The 15,676-nt window shown below is 51.5% G+C and overlaps 1 protein-coding gene and 1 non-coding gene across 2 annotated transcripts; both read right to left on the bottom strand.

Annotated features, from left to right (window-relative positions):
- Nucleotides 1–784: 784 nt before the first annotated feature.
- On the bottom strand, nucleotides 785–12,377 carry SLC1A5 (solute carrier family 1 member 5). Its single transcript, XM_055552045.1, has 8 exons — nucleotides 11,127–12,377; nucleotides 8,769–8,811; nucleotides 8,267–8,314; nucleotides 7,275–7,441; nucleotides 4,285–4,518; nucleotides 3,360–3,554; nucleotides 3,081–3,215; nucleotides 785–1,641 (listed from the first exon to the last, which is right to left on the bottom strand). Exons 1-8 carry the CDS (start codon nucleotides 11,687–11,689, stop codon nucleotides 1,407–1,409), a joined length of 1,620 nt encoding a protein of 539 aa, XP_055408020.1. The 5' UTR covers nucleotides 11,690–12,377; the 3' UTR covers nucleotides 785–1,406.
- A 2,549-nt stretch (nucleotides 12,378–14,926) lies between these two features.
- TRNAE-CUC (transfer RNA glutamic acid (anticodon CUC)) lies at nucleotides 14,927–14,999 on the bottom strand. Its single transcript has one exon. It is a non-coding gene; the product is annotated as a tRNA-Glu (tRNA).
- Nucleotides 15,000–15,676: the final 677 nt, after the last annotated feature.

A 15,676-nucleotide genomic window follows, 5' to 3' on the forward strand; every position in this document is an offset into this window, starting at 1 on the left:
TCAGGTGGCATTAGTGGTAAAGAACCCACCTCAGGTTCAATCCCTCAAGAAAATCCCTGGAGGAGGGCATGGCAATCCACTCCAGTATTCTTTCCTGGAGAATCCTATGGACAGAAATGCCTGGTGGGCTATAGTCCATAGGGTCACACAGAGTTGGGCATGATTGAAGCAACTTTGCACGTAGACCTTCATATAAATGGAATTATAAGGCACTTACTATTTCCGGTTCCGTTCAAAGTGTTATCTGTGAGATGCATCGCATTGAGTGTATCTATCTATCTATCTATATATATTTTTGCCCAGCAGCCTTTCATCAAATGATGCTTGTACCCAGTAATCCAGTTGATGTTTCTAAGTTTTGGCAATTACGGAGAGCAACTCTAAACATCTGTGTACCAGTTTTTGAGTGAATAGGAGCTTTCCTTTCTCTTGGGTACATTCCCAGGACTGAGACTCACAAGCTCCCTGGTTAAGTAGATATTTTAATATATGCTTTGACACTAAAACACCCCATTTTCATAATCACCCAGTGATTTTCCAAAATGACTAGACCATTTTGCATTCCCACCAGCAACAACACGGGCTCTATCCACTTCCACACCCCATCAGCACATGGTATTGCTTTTGATCGCTGCCCTGCCAAGTGAAGCAGTATCTCATGGTGGTTTCCAATGGTGTTTTTCGATAAGCAGATATTTCATTTCAATGAAGTCCTATTTGTATTTTCTGTTGTTTTCTGCATAGCTAGCATTTTTAGTCAAATTCTTACAAACATCTGATGAGATAGACTACAAACTGACAGTTTTATTGTTATAAACATCCTCAGAGTAACAGCAACATGTTATGAGTCTCCCTTCAGTGTTCCCAAGGAGTATTTGGTATTGTGGAGGGGACAGAGGGCCCGGGGACAGGGTGGGATGTACCGTGGAGAGTCACAGAACACACACACACACACACACACACACACACACACAGAGCCACAGCCACCAAAATAACCAGAAAAGGAGCCAGCAACCTGTCAGAACATCCTTGCTCTCAGACAGCAGAATTTCCCATGATGCCCTATGCCCTGAGACAGGAAGGCCAGGCAGGCTGCCAGGATGGGGTGTGGAGGCCATGCTACTTCTCCGTCTTATATGGTTTCCTAGCCTTGGGGGGGGCCAGGAGTTGAGGACTGGGCAGATTTGGAAACAGTCACACACACACACACACTCATTCACACACAAGCAACATACACCCCAGCAGCGAGGCCTCCCGGATCTGACGACAGGGAGGGAAGCTGAGGCCCATGGCTCCCGAGTGTGTGGCCAGGGCCCTCTAAGAGGCCTTGTTTGTCCGTTCATCCATCCCCCATGATTCCAATGTCCAGAGCACCCCTATGGGGCAGGGAAGGTCTCTGCAGGGATTCACATGACTGATTCCTTCTCACAGGTGTCAGCATCCCCAGCAGGTCCCGGGCAGCCTTTGAGGAGAGGGTTCCCCTCCTCGCTGGGGACCGGCAGCGCGGCCAGGGGCATCTCACTCTTCACCTGGATCAGCTCCGGCACGGAGTTGCGGTTCTCTGTGCGATCCAGGTAACTCTGGAGGAGTCCCGCCCCAAAGGCATCACCTTCCACGTTGAGCACGGTACAGGACCGGTCCCTGAAGGGGGAACAGTGACAGGGAAGTGAGTGGGAGGGGAGAGGTCAGGCCCCAGCCTCACCCCTCTCCCCCGAAATCTTCATAATCCCAAGTGCCCCATCATGCAGTTCTCTGCTTTAGAACCTCAAAGATCTCCTCCATTCTCCCTGGATCCCCAGCGATCCTCCTTCCAGTAAAATACAAGATTCGTTCCTTCTGGAACCTCTCCTTTCCTGGGGGCCCCAGAAGAGCCCTCAATGCCTCTTTCTCCTTCTGAAATACTACATTCTCCCTCAGGCCCCCTGAACTCCCTAGAACCCTAAGGATCTTCTTCCTTCCTCTTCTTATACATTTTGTGTGGGTGTGTATGCTATTAAAAAAAATTGAGATCTAATTCAGATATCATAAAATTCACCCTTTAAAAGCATACAACTCAGTGGGTTTTAGTTTTTTTTCAGAGTTAGGCAATCACTACTATTTAATTCCAGATTATTTTCATCACGGCAGAAAGAAACCCTTGTATCCATTAAGCAATTATTTCCCATTTTCTCCCACACCGCAGCCCTAGGCAACCACTAATCTACTTTGTCTATACATCTGCTTCTTCTGAACAGTTCATATAAATGGAATCATATACAATGTGGCCCTTTGTGTCTGGTTTCTTTCACTTAGCATAATATTTTCAAGGGTCATATGTTATGTATGTTTTTATCACTGCTTCATTCCATTGTATTGCTGGGTAATATTCCATTGTATGGACATATGACACTTTGCTTATCCATTTATCAACTGATCAGTATTCGGTTTGTTTCCACCTGTTTGCTATTATGTATGGTGCTGCCATGAACAATCATGTACAAGTTTTTGTGGCCATGTTTTCAATTCTCTTGCGTTTAAACATAGGGGTGGTATTGCTAAGATACATGGTAACTCTCTAAGTTTTGAAACTAAACTGTCTTCTAATCTCTTAGGTTCTTAATACTTCATCATGATAGCTAACAATGATGTAGCACTTACTACTTACTCTTCTAAGAAAGCTGCTTGTATTAAGTTATCTAATCCTTCAGGAGAAACTATTCTCATTTTACAGATGGAGAAACTGAGACACAAGGCGATTAAGTTTTTATGTGTGATAAAGTTTTTATGTGTAATATTAATGTGTAATAATCTTACACATCTTATGTCCAAGGTCATAATAGCCAGCAACAGCTGATCTGGGAGCCTGATTGAAGAGTCTGCTCTATTAACTACCAGGGCATGCTACTTTTTTGGGGTTCCTGTTGGAACCCCAAAGATCCCTTCCTTCCCTCTGATTGGAATACTCTAGATCCCTTCCCCTTTCTTCTAGAATTCCTTCCTTCCTCTCCTCTTCTGCTCAGAGGCTATCAATGACCCACTTGCTCATTCCCTTCCCCAGGAGTACCCCTGGGCAAACCCTGAAATCCCAAACCCACACTCACACTAGCCAGTCCACGGCCAAGATCAAGGAGATGTCGTGAACCGGCAGGTTGACCGCCTCGAGGATGATGGCCAGAGTGAGAACCCCTCCAGATGGGATGCCCGCCGCACCCACACTGGATGCTGTGGCCGTGACCCTGGGGGAGGAGAAGGGAGGTCACAAGAAGGTCCCTGGGTAGTGGGAGGAGCTGCGGGGGGGCGGCTGCTCTGCCCAGGTTCTCTGTTGTCAAGGGAGGGGTCAGGTGGGTGGGCGGTCCCCGCCGCAGCCACCCCACACTCACAGGATGGTGATAATCTTCACGAAGTCCAAGGACCGGTGGTTGAGCTGTGCAATGAACACGGCAGCCACACACTGGAAGAGGGCGGCACCGTCCATGTTGACCGTGGCACCGATGGGCAGAATGAAGCGGCTGATGTGTCTGGCCACTCCATTCTTCTCCTCCACACACTTCATCATCAGCGGCAGCGTGGCGGAGCTGCGAGGACCACAGATCAGAGTCATTGTTCGCTCCCTAAGCTGGGCCACTTGGGCCCCGCCCACCGCCCAAGGCACGCCCCTGACCAGGCCCTGGGTCAGGCCCCGCCCACAGCGCCTCCACTGGGGCACAAGCTCCGCCCACCACCTTAGACCGCCCCCTGCTTCCCACACCCCCAGCCCTCCCAGCCCTCCATGCCCTTCTCTTCCCAGAGACAGAAAGCACTAGGGATCCCATAGAATGAAAGCACTCCAAAATAGAGTCCAGGACCCCCAGGGAGAGTACCGACCACTACTCGCCAAATACACATAGACTCATACCTAAATTCTGAGTGCTCGCTGACTCACACCCCTTCCCTCTACCTACAACAGACCTCGACTAGGCTGCTGTAGGGAGGTTTGGGTTTCTAGGGGACAGGGCCAGCAGATGGACAAACTACCCAGGAGGGGTGGAAGGAGATTTTGAGAGTTTGGATCCAGGGTCCTAGAGTCCCTCAAGGGCATGCCTGGGGGCAGGGAGGGCTTCTCAGAAAGGGAGGAATAAATCTCCAGGATAGCAGTTTCTTAAGAAAAGGGGTTTTCCAGGACCTTATGAGAAACATACTGAAGTGTGGCCTCTGTGCCAGATCCCGTGTCCCACAAACAAAATTCTAGGGCTCTTTAGACATCAGATGCCCACTCCAGAACCCCTACTCTTAAAAACGCTGTCCTGGTCTGCTCCAAGGTCATACCTGGAGGAGGTCCCGAAGGCGGTGGCCAGTGGCGTCATGATGCCCCACAGGAAGCGGTAGGGGTTCTTGCGGGCGAAGAGGAAGTAGATGAGGGGCAGTGTCAGGAGCCCGTGGATGGCATGGCCGAGCAGGCAGCACAGGATGTATTTGCCGAGACTGGCAAAGAGCAGCCCCACGTCCTCCATCTCCACAATCTTGCCGGCCACCAAGAACAAGATGCCCACAGGGGCGTACCTAATTACCCAAGAGACAGATTGCCACCTCTAATCATGTGCTCACCCAGTGCCAGGCACTGTGCTGGGCACATCTCAGCCTTCCTCAAAGGAAGCGCCCACTGCATCGTGGGCTGACGTTTGGACACCTCCCCTGTCATCTGCCACTCTCTCCTCTTGACATGGTGCTGCTGGGATGTAAAAGAAGTTTGGGTGGTTCCATCACCACTTGGAGTAGACACCCACCAGATGTGCACTTAACACGTGACCAGGAAAGAAACACCCACCATGCAAACCATTTACATTTTCTGGGGTTTGTTACAGCAGCTGACATGACTTAAACCAATATACTGTCTCTCCATGAAAAATAAGGATTGTGACTCATGTCTTAATGACAGCTCCCAGGTATGAAGCATTTATGATGTGCTGAGCCCTTGAAGAGGATGGAATCTTCACCACACCCCCATGAGGGAGCTTTTATTTTGAGACTCTTGCAGCTATCATTGCATTAAGCAAAAGCAAATCGGTCTATAAAACAGGGACCCATAATGCTACCAACTTCACAAGAACTATGGGAGGATTAAATGAGATGCCAGTTGAAATGAGTTGAAAGCTTTCTGTGCCCAATAAGTGAAGTCTATAGACTTCAGCTAGGCTTCCCTGGTGGCTCAGTGGTAAAGAAGTTGCCTGCCAATGCAGGAGATGTAGGTTCGATCCCTGGGTTGGGAAGATCCCCTGGAGAGGGAAATAGCAACCCACTCCAGTATTCTTGCCTGGGAAATGCCATGGGACAGAGAAGCCTGGAGGGCTACAGCTCATGGGGGTCTCAAGACTCCGACACGACTTGGCAACTAAACAACAACAATTAGACTTCAGCTGGGATTTATTCTAACTCCTAGAGCGAAGATCCCAGGGGTTGCTCGTGCCTCCCTGCCAGGAGGGCTCCTATCATCACCTCGACTGTCTGATCACTAAAGCTACTTGTTTTCAAACCCCTTTTCCTCTACTTTTAACATTTATTTGGCTGTGCTGAGAGTTAGTTGCAGCATGTGGACCTAGTTCCCTGACCAGGGGCGGAACCCAGGGCTCCTGCATTGGAAGTGTGGAGTCTTAACCACTGGACCCCTAGGGAGGTGCCCCCTTTCTCCTCTTTAGTAACAGAAGAAAAGCACCATTTCCCAGCCACCTGTGTACCACGGTTTGGCCAAATGCCTGAACTTTAGCCACAGGGATGCGCCCAGAAATTACACCATTACTTGACAAATATTAGCTAAGCTCATTTATTGTAGGCACGCTATGGGGCAGGCACTGACCCAAGAACTTTACACATATTAACTCACTCGTGCCCGGTACTATCGATTCCATTTTCCACACGGGCAAACTGAGGCACGGCAGGATAAATAACATGTCATAGGGCACAGAGCTGGGGAGAGGCAGCACCAGGATGGGAACTAGGCTATCCAGCTGCAGAGCCTACTCTGACCCAACCTCCGAGTGTTTTCTACTGGGTTTCCCAGGTGGCTTGGTGGTTAAAAAAAAAAAGAAAAAAAAAAAGACGCTTGCCAGTACAGGAGACACAGCTTCCATCCCTGGGTCAGGAAGATCCCCTGGAGTAGGAAATGGCAACCCACTCCAGTATTCTTGCTTGGAAAAATCCCATGGACAGAGTTGCCTGGCAGGCTCCAGTCCATGGGGTTGCAAGGAGTCGGACACGACTGAGCGACTAAACAACAAAACTGTTTCTATTAGTTCCAACAGCAGCTTTGTAGATGTCAGCTACACTGGAATCAAGGTCAGGGAGGGAGATTTGGTAAAAACACAGCTGCCCTAACCCACCTCCTGATTTCTTTTTTTTTTTGGCCATGCTGCATGGCATGTGGGATTCTTGTTCCCCAACCAGGGACTGAACCCTCACCAGCCTGCATTAGAAGCACAGAGTCAACCACTGGACAGCCAGGGAAGTCCCCCACCTCCTGATGTCTGACCTTCTGATCTAGCATGGGTGCTAAGAATCCACGTGACACCATGGGGAGACACGGCAGAGGGAGGTGGCAAGGGTGAAGCCGAAAGCCTCAGTATGTGTTTCTTTCCCTCATTATCTGAGGCCATTTAACAAAAGCTCATACACATTAATAATAATTGTAGCTGACATTAAGTGAATGCTCAGTAAGTGCGAGATGTTTACAGCACTTTCTAAGTGCTTTACTTACACCCCACTCACTCGGTTCATCTTCATGATAACCCTATAAAGCAGGCACTATTCTCAATCATCGACCCAAAGGCAAACATCTGATGACCCTGAAATCTGGAAAACTGAGATGCGTTAGCCAGGCTGTGGCCACAGCGCGGCTGTCTTTTGGTCCCCTTCCAGTGCCAGGTCGCGCTAGTGGTAAAGAACCTGCCTGCCAACGCAGGAGACATGAGAGACTCAGGTTCAATCCCTGGCTTGGGAAGATCCCCTGGAGGAGGGCGTGGGAAGCCACTCCAGTATTCTTGCCTGGAGAATCCCCATGGACAGAGGAGCCTGGTGGGCTGCAGTCCAAAGGGTTGCAAAGAGTTGGACACGACTGAAGCGACTTAGCAGTAGGATCAAGAAGGTTCTGGGATCAGTCTTAGCTCTCATGGAATACAGCACTGTTGTCTTATAGATAAGGAAACTGAGGCACAGAGAGAGTAAGTCACTTGTCCAAAGTCACACAGCCAGGGAACAGTCAGTGCGAGATTTGAATCTAGATGATCTGGTTTGAAGGGACAGATGTCCCCACTCCCATCACTTACCACATGATCCAGGAGACCAGCACCATGGTGGCATCATTGAAGGAGTTGAAGAAGCGAATGAGCAGCTCTCCCTCGGGCCCCAACTTCCGAAGGGCCACGCCAAAGATGATGGCAAACACCACCAGGCCCAGAATGTTCATACCCTCAACCTCACCCCCAGTGGGCACCTTTGGGCAAGAACAGATGGGGTGAGGAGGGGCCATTCGGTCAACCTGCACAGGGACTGGGGGCCTGTCCTGAGCACTGCTGGGACCCAGCAGAGACAAGACCATTCCCCAGGCCCCTTCCTCCAAAGGCTCATAGTCCAGGTCCAGGGACCACCCAGAGTGGGCAAGGGAGAACCCAAGGGAGTATGGGAACTGAGGAAGGCAGTGCTGCGAAACTCAGAGGAGAGGGATCAGAAGGACTTCCTGGAGGAGAGGGTAAAGACTTGGAGACTAGGGGTGAACAAGGTAAAGCAGGGAAGAGGTAGAAGGTTCTAGAGAGGTAACAATATGCAACAACCTAGAAATGACTCTAATCCAGGCATTCAAAGAAGAGAAAGAAGCTGGGGTAGAATGAGCCGGGCGGAGTCACAAGATGGGGCTGGGTGGGCAGATGGGCAGGGCTGGGGCCTCACAGAGCCCCATGGACTATGGTGAGGTGCCTGGGCTTTCTTCAGAGGGCACTCAGGAGCAGGAGAGGGCTTTAGGTGGAAGAGAGGAGAGGTCAGGTTTGCGCTTTGGAAAGCCAGGCTGAAGCGGGGTGGGGGTGAGAATAACAACCCAGATCAGAGCATGGCTGTAGGGAGGAAGAAGGGCAAAATGGAGATTCCAGAAAGGCAGAAAAGACAGAAATTGGGGAAGGGCTTCAGAGAATTTAAAACAGACTGCACCCCAAATGCTAGAAGACCCAGAGGGCAGACAAGACAGGGGTAAGAACAAAATGAAAAAATCTACAGCAACGGGCCACGGTGCAGCCCCCCGCCCACCCCAACCCTTCCCACCTCTTACCTTCACCAAGGTGCCGTTGAACAATCTCTCCTTATAGGAGGTAGTGTACTGCAGGAGGGGTTGAGAAGAGTCAGGATCAATTGTCTTTGTCAGTTGTCATCGAGGCTCCCCCATCCGACCCTGGCTCTGTTAATACTCAAAGCCCACCCTAGGCATCCCTTATACTGATTTTGTTCCATCCCACCATCAACCCCACTGCACTAGGACCATTCATACCCCCATTTTCCAGAGGTGGAAACTGTGAGGCTCACAGAGGTAAAGGCGCTTGCTCAGGGTCGCCCAACTAGAATTAGAACCCAGAAGGGGCTCAGAACCCATATTTTCATGAGAGGCGTGGATGGGTTTCATTCATAGGTCATCCAGGAGCCCTGCACTATGGCTATAAATAAGCAGGCATCTGTGTTTTTCCAGGTGCCACCCCAAATCAGGCATCCAGCAGCTGTGACTGCCTGTCTCCCTCCCTGTCCCCCCCCAACCCCGAGGGACACCCCTGAAGACTCACTGAGCGGAAGGCTGCAGATACCAGGTTGGAGGGGAAGATATTTCTGCAGAAAGAAACATGGGTGGGGTGGAGGGGGGCGGGTAGGGAGTATTAGATAAGGCAGGAGATCAGGGGGTATCAGGGTTACTGGGTTGGCTTCTTGGGGTGAAGGGAACCTTAGAGGCCCCATTTGTACCCAGACGTGGTCCCCAACCATGCCTCAGCCAGGTTCAGCCAGGTACAGATGGACCTGGCCCTGCACATTTTTCCAGGGTGTGGGGAGTCTGAGCTGGACTCCTGGGGCCCCAGGAGACTAGTATTCTAGCCCCAAGGGAGTGCTGATTGAGACTGAGGAATGCCAGCTTCCCATGCCCTTCCCATGCCGGCTGGGGCAGGGCTACAGGGCCTGGGCTCCACCCCTGTAGCAGCCTCAATACCAGGGACATCTTGCATCAGCCACTTCCTCCTTCAGGCCTGAGGAAGGGGTGGCCCTGGGGGCTGCCTGGTGGCTTGCAGGGGGTGGGGAAAATCTGGGTGTGTTGGTGAGAAAGTGACAAGGATTGCCTGTGCTGTCGTGAAGGCATCTTTGTTTATGCGGCCACTCTTGTGTGAGGGTGTCTGGGTGTGATTAAGGATACAGCAGCATACATGAAACCCCATGCAGTGTGTGAGGGAGTCAGACAGCGGCCCCCTGTCTCTCAGGTTAAGACAAAAATAACAGCCAAGGCAACTATGGGCATTGGACTAAGTGCTGAATATAAATCAACTCATTTCATCCTCCCAACAGCCCTTGGGGCGGGGCCCTGTTATCCCCATTTGACAGGAAAGTAAACTGAAGCACTGACAGGTGAAGAAACTTGCAGGAGCGGCAGAGCTGGGATTTGAGCCCTGCTAGCTGGTTTCACAGTCCTAACTACGCAGCAACCTCAGATCCTCCCTCTCACCAAAGCCATGGGTACGCAGCTGGTTGTGGGGGGGGGGGTTGGGGGGGCGCGGGTTAGTGTTTAGAGATGTGCGACCCTGAAGGTGTATGTGAGTGTCTATGTGCTCTTGAGCTGTGTTTAGGCAGGGTTTCACATGTTGGTGTGATCGGCAGCATCAGTGAGTGGCTGTTTGTGCTAAAAAGGTGGCAGTGCCCAGTGTGTGTGACGGTATAAGCCCATGTGTTGGTGAGATGGCACAGCCGTGTGTCTGCGTGCCTGTGTCCAGCTGTGTGTCAGCTGCTTATAAAGCTGAGTGGTTCTGAGATGTTCCAGGTCAGTTGTCGAGTGACTGGCCAAGTGTGCCTGGATCTGGCACAACACCAAAGCTTGTACACATAAAAACAGCCTTCAGGTGGCTTGCCTGTCAGCAGGTCAGCCTGTACTCAGCCAGGCCAGCCAGGGCTGGGTCGGGACGCAGCTATCTGCCTGACCCAGGAGGTGCCCACCCACGTTAACTTCTGGACACCCAGCCTTCCCTCAATATCAGCCTGTGTTGATGCCAAGAGGCCACGGGGGAACCCTGTTCCGTGACTCATCATTTCCTTCTGTCACTTCCAGGAAGTCCCCAACCAACCTGGAGACACTGAATCAGCAGCCCTCAGAGGCAAGGCCATGTGGACCCAGCCCGTCTGCCCTCCTTAAAAGGGAGAAGAGACATTCTTGAGGCACAGGGAGCAAAAGCCCAAAGGAAAAGAATCTGCCCCCTCTCTGGGCAGCCTAGTGCCAGCGGAGGGCGGCCGGGGACCAGACAGAACAGGAAATGGGATGGTAAGGCTGCACAGGTGGCAGCATGCATGGTCCAGCACAGATGAACTAGGCGTGGAAGAGAGGCTCAGAAAAGGACCTGGCTTTGTCTGGGTGACACGTGGTGGGGGAACCACGTGGGAAGAGGGCCTGGCTGGGGGGGTCCCCTCCAATCTCCTCGAGTCCTTCAGGGCCCCCTGATACAGGGCTCCCCAAACTTTTATCCAGACAGGGGACTTAAATCTTTATCCAGAAATCTCATCCTGGGGCCCTCCAACACTCAAAGATTCCCTTCCAATATCCCCTCAGCATCCTCCCCCTTCACAGCAGAGGTCCCCCTAGCCCCCCCCCCCAACACACCCTCCCCACCACCCTGGCTGCCAAGCATCACTCCTAAAACTTTCATGCCTATCACTCTCCTGTGGGGTCCCCTTTATGTACCCAAGCTCTCATATTTAGAAACCTCCCTATCCTGACCCTCCCCAGAGCCCCCCCAACTATCCCTCCCCATTTTTCCTGAGGCCCTGGGGATGTCCCGGGCCTTCCACCCCAGGACCCCAAACCCCTCTTCCGTCCACGTGGCGACTCCCCTTCCCACCAGGCTGAAGCACCCCTATCCCCCACCCCTCCACCAGGTAGGGCGGGCTCTGACCTCACAAGATCCAGGAACGAATCGAGCACCTCCTTGCTGGGGGCCTCTTCCACCGGAGCCCCAACCGAGGTGTTGATGGCGGCGAAGGCGGCGCCCGGCTGCAGCGCGAGCGCCAAGCCCACGCCGAGCGCGGACGCTAGCAGTGTGGTGACAAGGAAAAAGAGCAGCGCCCAGGCGCCCAGGCGCCCGAGCGCGCTCGGATCCAGGCTGGCGGCGCCGCCGATCAAGCTGCACACCACCAGCGGCAAGATGATCATCTTTAACAGGCGCAGCAGCAGCTCTCCGGGAAAGGAGAAGGCTTCCAGGCGCGCGGGGCCCAGGGCGAGCGCGCCGCCGGCTCCCGAGACCCCCAGCCCCAGCGCCACGCCGGCCACCACGGCCACTACCGTCAGCAGCACCAGCAGGTTGGCGCGAAAGCAGCGACGCACCTGATCCCCGGAACCGCAACGGCCGCCTTTTAACGAGCCTACGTCCTCTATGGGGACCAACATCGAGACACCGTTGGCGGTGGGTTCCGCCGCCGCGTACCCTTTGGGGTCTCCCTTAGCCGGATCGGCCACCATGATGAACGCCGCTGGGGTTCCTTAGCGCCTGCAAGTTGGGAGCGCTTGGGGTTCCTTCTCAAGACGCTGACGTTCCTTAAAACTTTAACAGAGTCCGGAGGCTAGAACTTTCAAGAATTCTTTGCAGTTGTGAGTTCACAGCGCTCAAGTTCCTTGGCTCTTAGAAGCTGAAATGTTTGAGAGTCCCTTGGCTGGGCGCTGGGGTTCCTCTGTTCTCTGTGTCCGGCGCTCAAAGCTGGGAGGTGGGAGCGTTGGCGTTCTTGACCGTAGGGGTCAGGAATATGGGAGGTTCTCGAAATGGGACCCTGGGGTCCTCGGCTCCGGAAGGGTTGAAGACGTCTGGGCGGCGGAGGTCTTCAAGAGACTAGGTCCTGGTGGCTCAGATCCGGGACGCCTGGATCCGGGAGGCGGGAACCTGGCGGTTGGCGGGGTCCTGGAAACAGAGGACTGGGGAGTCTGAGTCTGGGGGCCAGAAGACGGAGCTCCGGGAAGAGAGGGGGCCAGGTTCCTGGGTCCAAGAGGGGAGATTCGAGCCCCGGGGTGCCGAAGGCGGCGGCCCGAGACCCCAGGAGTAAACAGCTGCTAGCCTACACCAAACCTCCTGAGCGCGCCGCGTGGCTCTGAGTGGCTTTAGCGGAAGCTGGTGGAATCAAGAATCCTCGGGCGAGGCGGGAGAGAGCGCGGGGGGGGAGGGGGGGTGGGCAGGACCAGCGCGCCGCTGCCGATTGGCTCTCGCGCTTATAGAGCGGGTCTTAGGACGGGGGTGGGGCCAAGACATCCCTAGGGATGGCGAAATAACAGAGTTTGCATTCAGGGGCGGGGTCCGGATGGGGCGTGGAGAGTCCGCAGGGGCGGGGCGTTGGAAGGAGGTTTGTTTTTCCCGCCAAAGGCTAGGCTTGGAGGCTTTAAACCACAAAAGTCCGTGGAGCCAAATCATCTAGAAAGTGCCAGGTGATCCGCGGGGGGCTTATCGTGTAAATCTGTTTAGCTCCTTCCACCCTAAATTCCGGTTTTTTGTTCCTCGATGTCAAAGTAAAATACAGATCCCTCACGTGAATGATGTTAATAATTTTCAGAATAAAGGTTCTCAGTTCAGAGCCCCACACGTGTCGATTAATGGCAGAATCGATGCGTTTGAACTGTGGTGCTGGAGAAGACTCTTGCGAGTCCCTTGGACTGCAAGGAGATCCAACCAGTCCATACTAAAGGAGACCAGTCCTGGGTGTTCATTGGAAGGACTGATGCTGAGGCTGAAACTCCAATATTTTGGCCACCTCATGCGAAGAGTTGACTCATTGGAAAAGACTCTGATGCTGGGAGGGATTGGAGGCAGGAGGAGAAGGGGACGACAGAGAATGAGATGGCTGGATGGCATCACTGACTCGATGGACGTGAGTTTGGGTGAACTCTGGAAGTTGGTGATGGACAGGGAGGCCTGGCGTGCTGCGATTCATGGGGTGGCAAAGAGTCGGACACGACTGAGCGACTGAACTGAACTGAAGATTGTAATCCACTTCCCCCTAGGTAGGTAATTTGCAATTATCTATTTTAAATGGTAATTCAGTTTAATCTAAGGCTTTTGCTTTCACCAAATAGTTTCCTCTTTTTATTATGAAAATTTTCAAGATACAAAAAAGTTTAGAGGATTTTACAGTGAACATCCATATAGCCTAGACCTAGAGTCTAGAGTTATTTCACCATACTTCTATATACAATTTCTATACATTTATCTTTCTCTAGCCATCTACCCATTCACCTTCTTTGGCTACATATCAAAGTAAGTTGCAAATATCAGCACCCTTTCTAAACAATTAAGGATGCATTTATTAATCACAGTTCAATATTTGTATGCAGTCCTCTTTATTTATTTATTTATTTTTAATTTTTGGGCCATGCTGACTGGCTTGTGGGATCTTAGTTCCCTGACTAGGGCTTGAACCCACATTTTGGGCAATGATAGTGCTGAATCCTAACCACTAGACCACCAGTGAATTCCCTGTAGACAGTCCTTTTTCACAAAATGCACAAACCGTTAGTAACGCCTGCTGGTTTTTAACAAATGCATATGCCTGATTTCACTGGAATCTCCAAAATTGCTTGGTGAAGTTGGGTCCACTAATATACCCATTCTCCAGATGGGCAAAACTGGGCCTTATGGCCAGAGGAAGTCACTCATCTTGAAGCCATACCTGAAGGGAGCTGGGAGCTGCAAGCCTGCCTCTCAAGACTCTACCCTTAAAGGAAATCAGTTGTGATCTCCTCCTCCTCCTGGCCATGTTGAAATCCTACTTCTTTCCCACCTGGACTGTTCTCTGATAACGTATCAGGTGTTCACACTTGTAAAGATTATTGATAGTGATCATCTCAGAGGCTTCCTTCTAAAGCAACTGTGGGGCCTTAGGCAAGTCACCACCTCTATAAGCCTGTTTTCTCTTATAAGTCTGTAAAATGGGGAGAATAATAGTAGCTCAGACTTCCTTGGGTACTGAAGATCAAATGAGACCCTACATTCAAAGTATTTAGATGGGGTACAGGTTAACCCCTATAAAGTTAACTATAACTACTCTTATTGTTGTCACTATCTCTCTAAAATATTTGTTGTTGCTGTTCAGCCACTCACTCATGTCCAACTCTTTGCAACCCCATGGACTACAGCATGCCAGGCTTCCCTGCCCTTCACTATCTCCTGGAGTTGGCTCAAACTCATGTCCATTGAGTCGGTGATGCCGTCACTCCCTTCTCCTGTCCTCAATCTTTCCCAGCATCAGGGTCTTTTCCAATGAGTCGGCTCTTTGCATCAGACGGCCAGAGTATTGGAGCTTCAGCTTCAGTATCAGTCCTTCCAGTGAATATTCAGGGTTGATTTCCTTTAGGATTGACCACTTTGATCTCCTTGTTGTCCAAGGGACTTTCAGGAGTCTTCTCCAGCACCATAGTTTGAAAGCATCAATTCTTTGGCACTCAGCCTTCTTTATGGTCCAACCCTCACATCTGTACATGACTACTGGAAAAATCATAGCTTTGACTGTTTGCAATCACTTTGTTGGCAAAGTAATATCTCTGCTTCTCAATACACTGTCTACATTTGTCATAGCTTTTCTTCCCAGAAGCAATAAATAAATAAATATTATTATGTTATTAAAATATTTTGGCATTTATGTTATTTATTTGGCTGCACCAGGTCTTAGTTATGGCATACGGGATCTTTGATCTTCCTTGTGGTGTGCGGGATCCCAGTTCCCTGACCAGGATTTGAACCTGGGCCCCTTGCGTTGAGAATGCAGAGTCTTAGCCACTGGACCACCAAGGAAGACCCTATTGTTGTTGTTGTCATTATTATTGAAGAACATGGTTTGGGAGTCCCCAACCAGCTCCAGATGGTGTTTGCCCCTGGTGGTAAATTATTCCTCCTGGTCACTTGGTCTCAGCCAGCCCTAGCCCTCCACCTGCCTGGACAGGAGCTTTGAGAGCTTATGATGACATCTGGCAGGAACTGAAGGGGCCAAACCGAGCAGAGAATTTGCCCAGAACCTGAAGAGCCCACCACCCAGGCACAAGTGGCCATATAGACCTCCTTCCTGGGTCTCTTGGATGCTCTCCCTCCTAAATTCTCCCAGATTCCACGCCTCCTACTTCAGAAGGCCCCCGTCCGTCACCCCACCCTCCGAGTCTAAAGCTGTATTCGTTCGACACTCACATTAAACTCCCACATGCTTGGCGCTCTGCTAGACACAAAACGTGGGCCCTAAAGCCACACAGACTGGTTCGAGTCCTGGCTCCACCACTTATCAGCTAAGCATCAGTTTCCGCATTTGTCCTAGAGTCATTGTGAGCGTGAATTTGATGGCGTACACAGAGACCCCTGACGCAAAACACGAGGGGACAATTCCTCAGCACTCTGTTCATTCCACAAATACTCCTCGGGCCATTACTAGGGGCCAAGTGCCATTCAAGGGGCTGGGGATTCCACAGTAAGGAAAAAATTAA

Source organism: Bubalus kerabau, chromosome 17 (genome assembly GCF_029407905.1).
Source record: "Bubalus kerabau isolate K-KA32 ecotype Philippines breed swamp buffalo chromosome 17, PCC_UOA_SB_1v2, whole genome shotgun sequence".
Classification (NCBI taxonomy): Eukaryota; Metazoa; Chordata; class Mammalia; order Artiodactyla; family Bovidae; genus Bubalus; species Bubalus kerabau.

What these genes read in the sequence shown, in the direction of transcription:
- SLC1A5 (XM_055552045.1), bottom strand. Translation starts at nt 11,689, where the DNA reads ATGGTGGCCGATCCGGCTAAGGGAGACCCCAAAGGGTACGCGGCGGCG. An exon ending in CTGGTCTCCTGGATCATGTG is followed by an intron (nt 4,519 to 7,274) that starts GTAAGTGATGGG and finishes TTGGGTAATTAG; the next exon opens with GTACGCCCCTGTGGGCATCT. An exon ending in GCCTTCGGGACCTCCTCCAG is followed by an intron (nt 3,555 to 4,284) that starts GTATGACCTTGG and finishes TGGTCCTCGCAG; the next exon opens with CTCCGCCACGCTGCCGCTGA.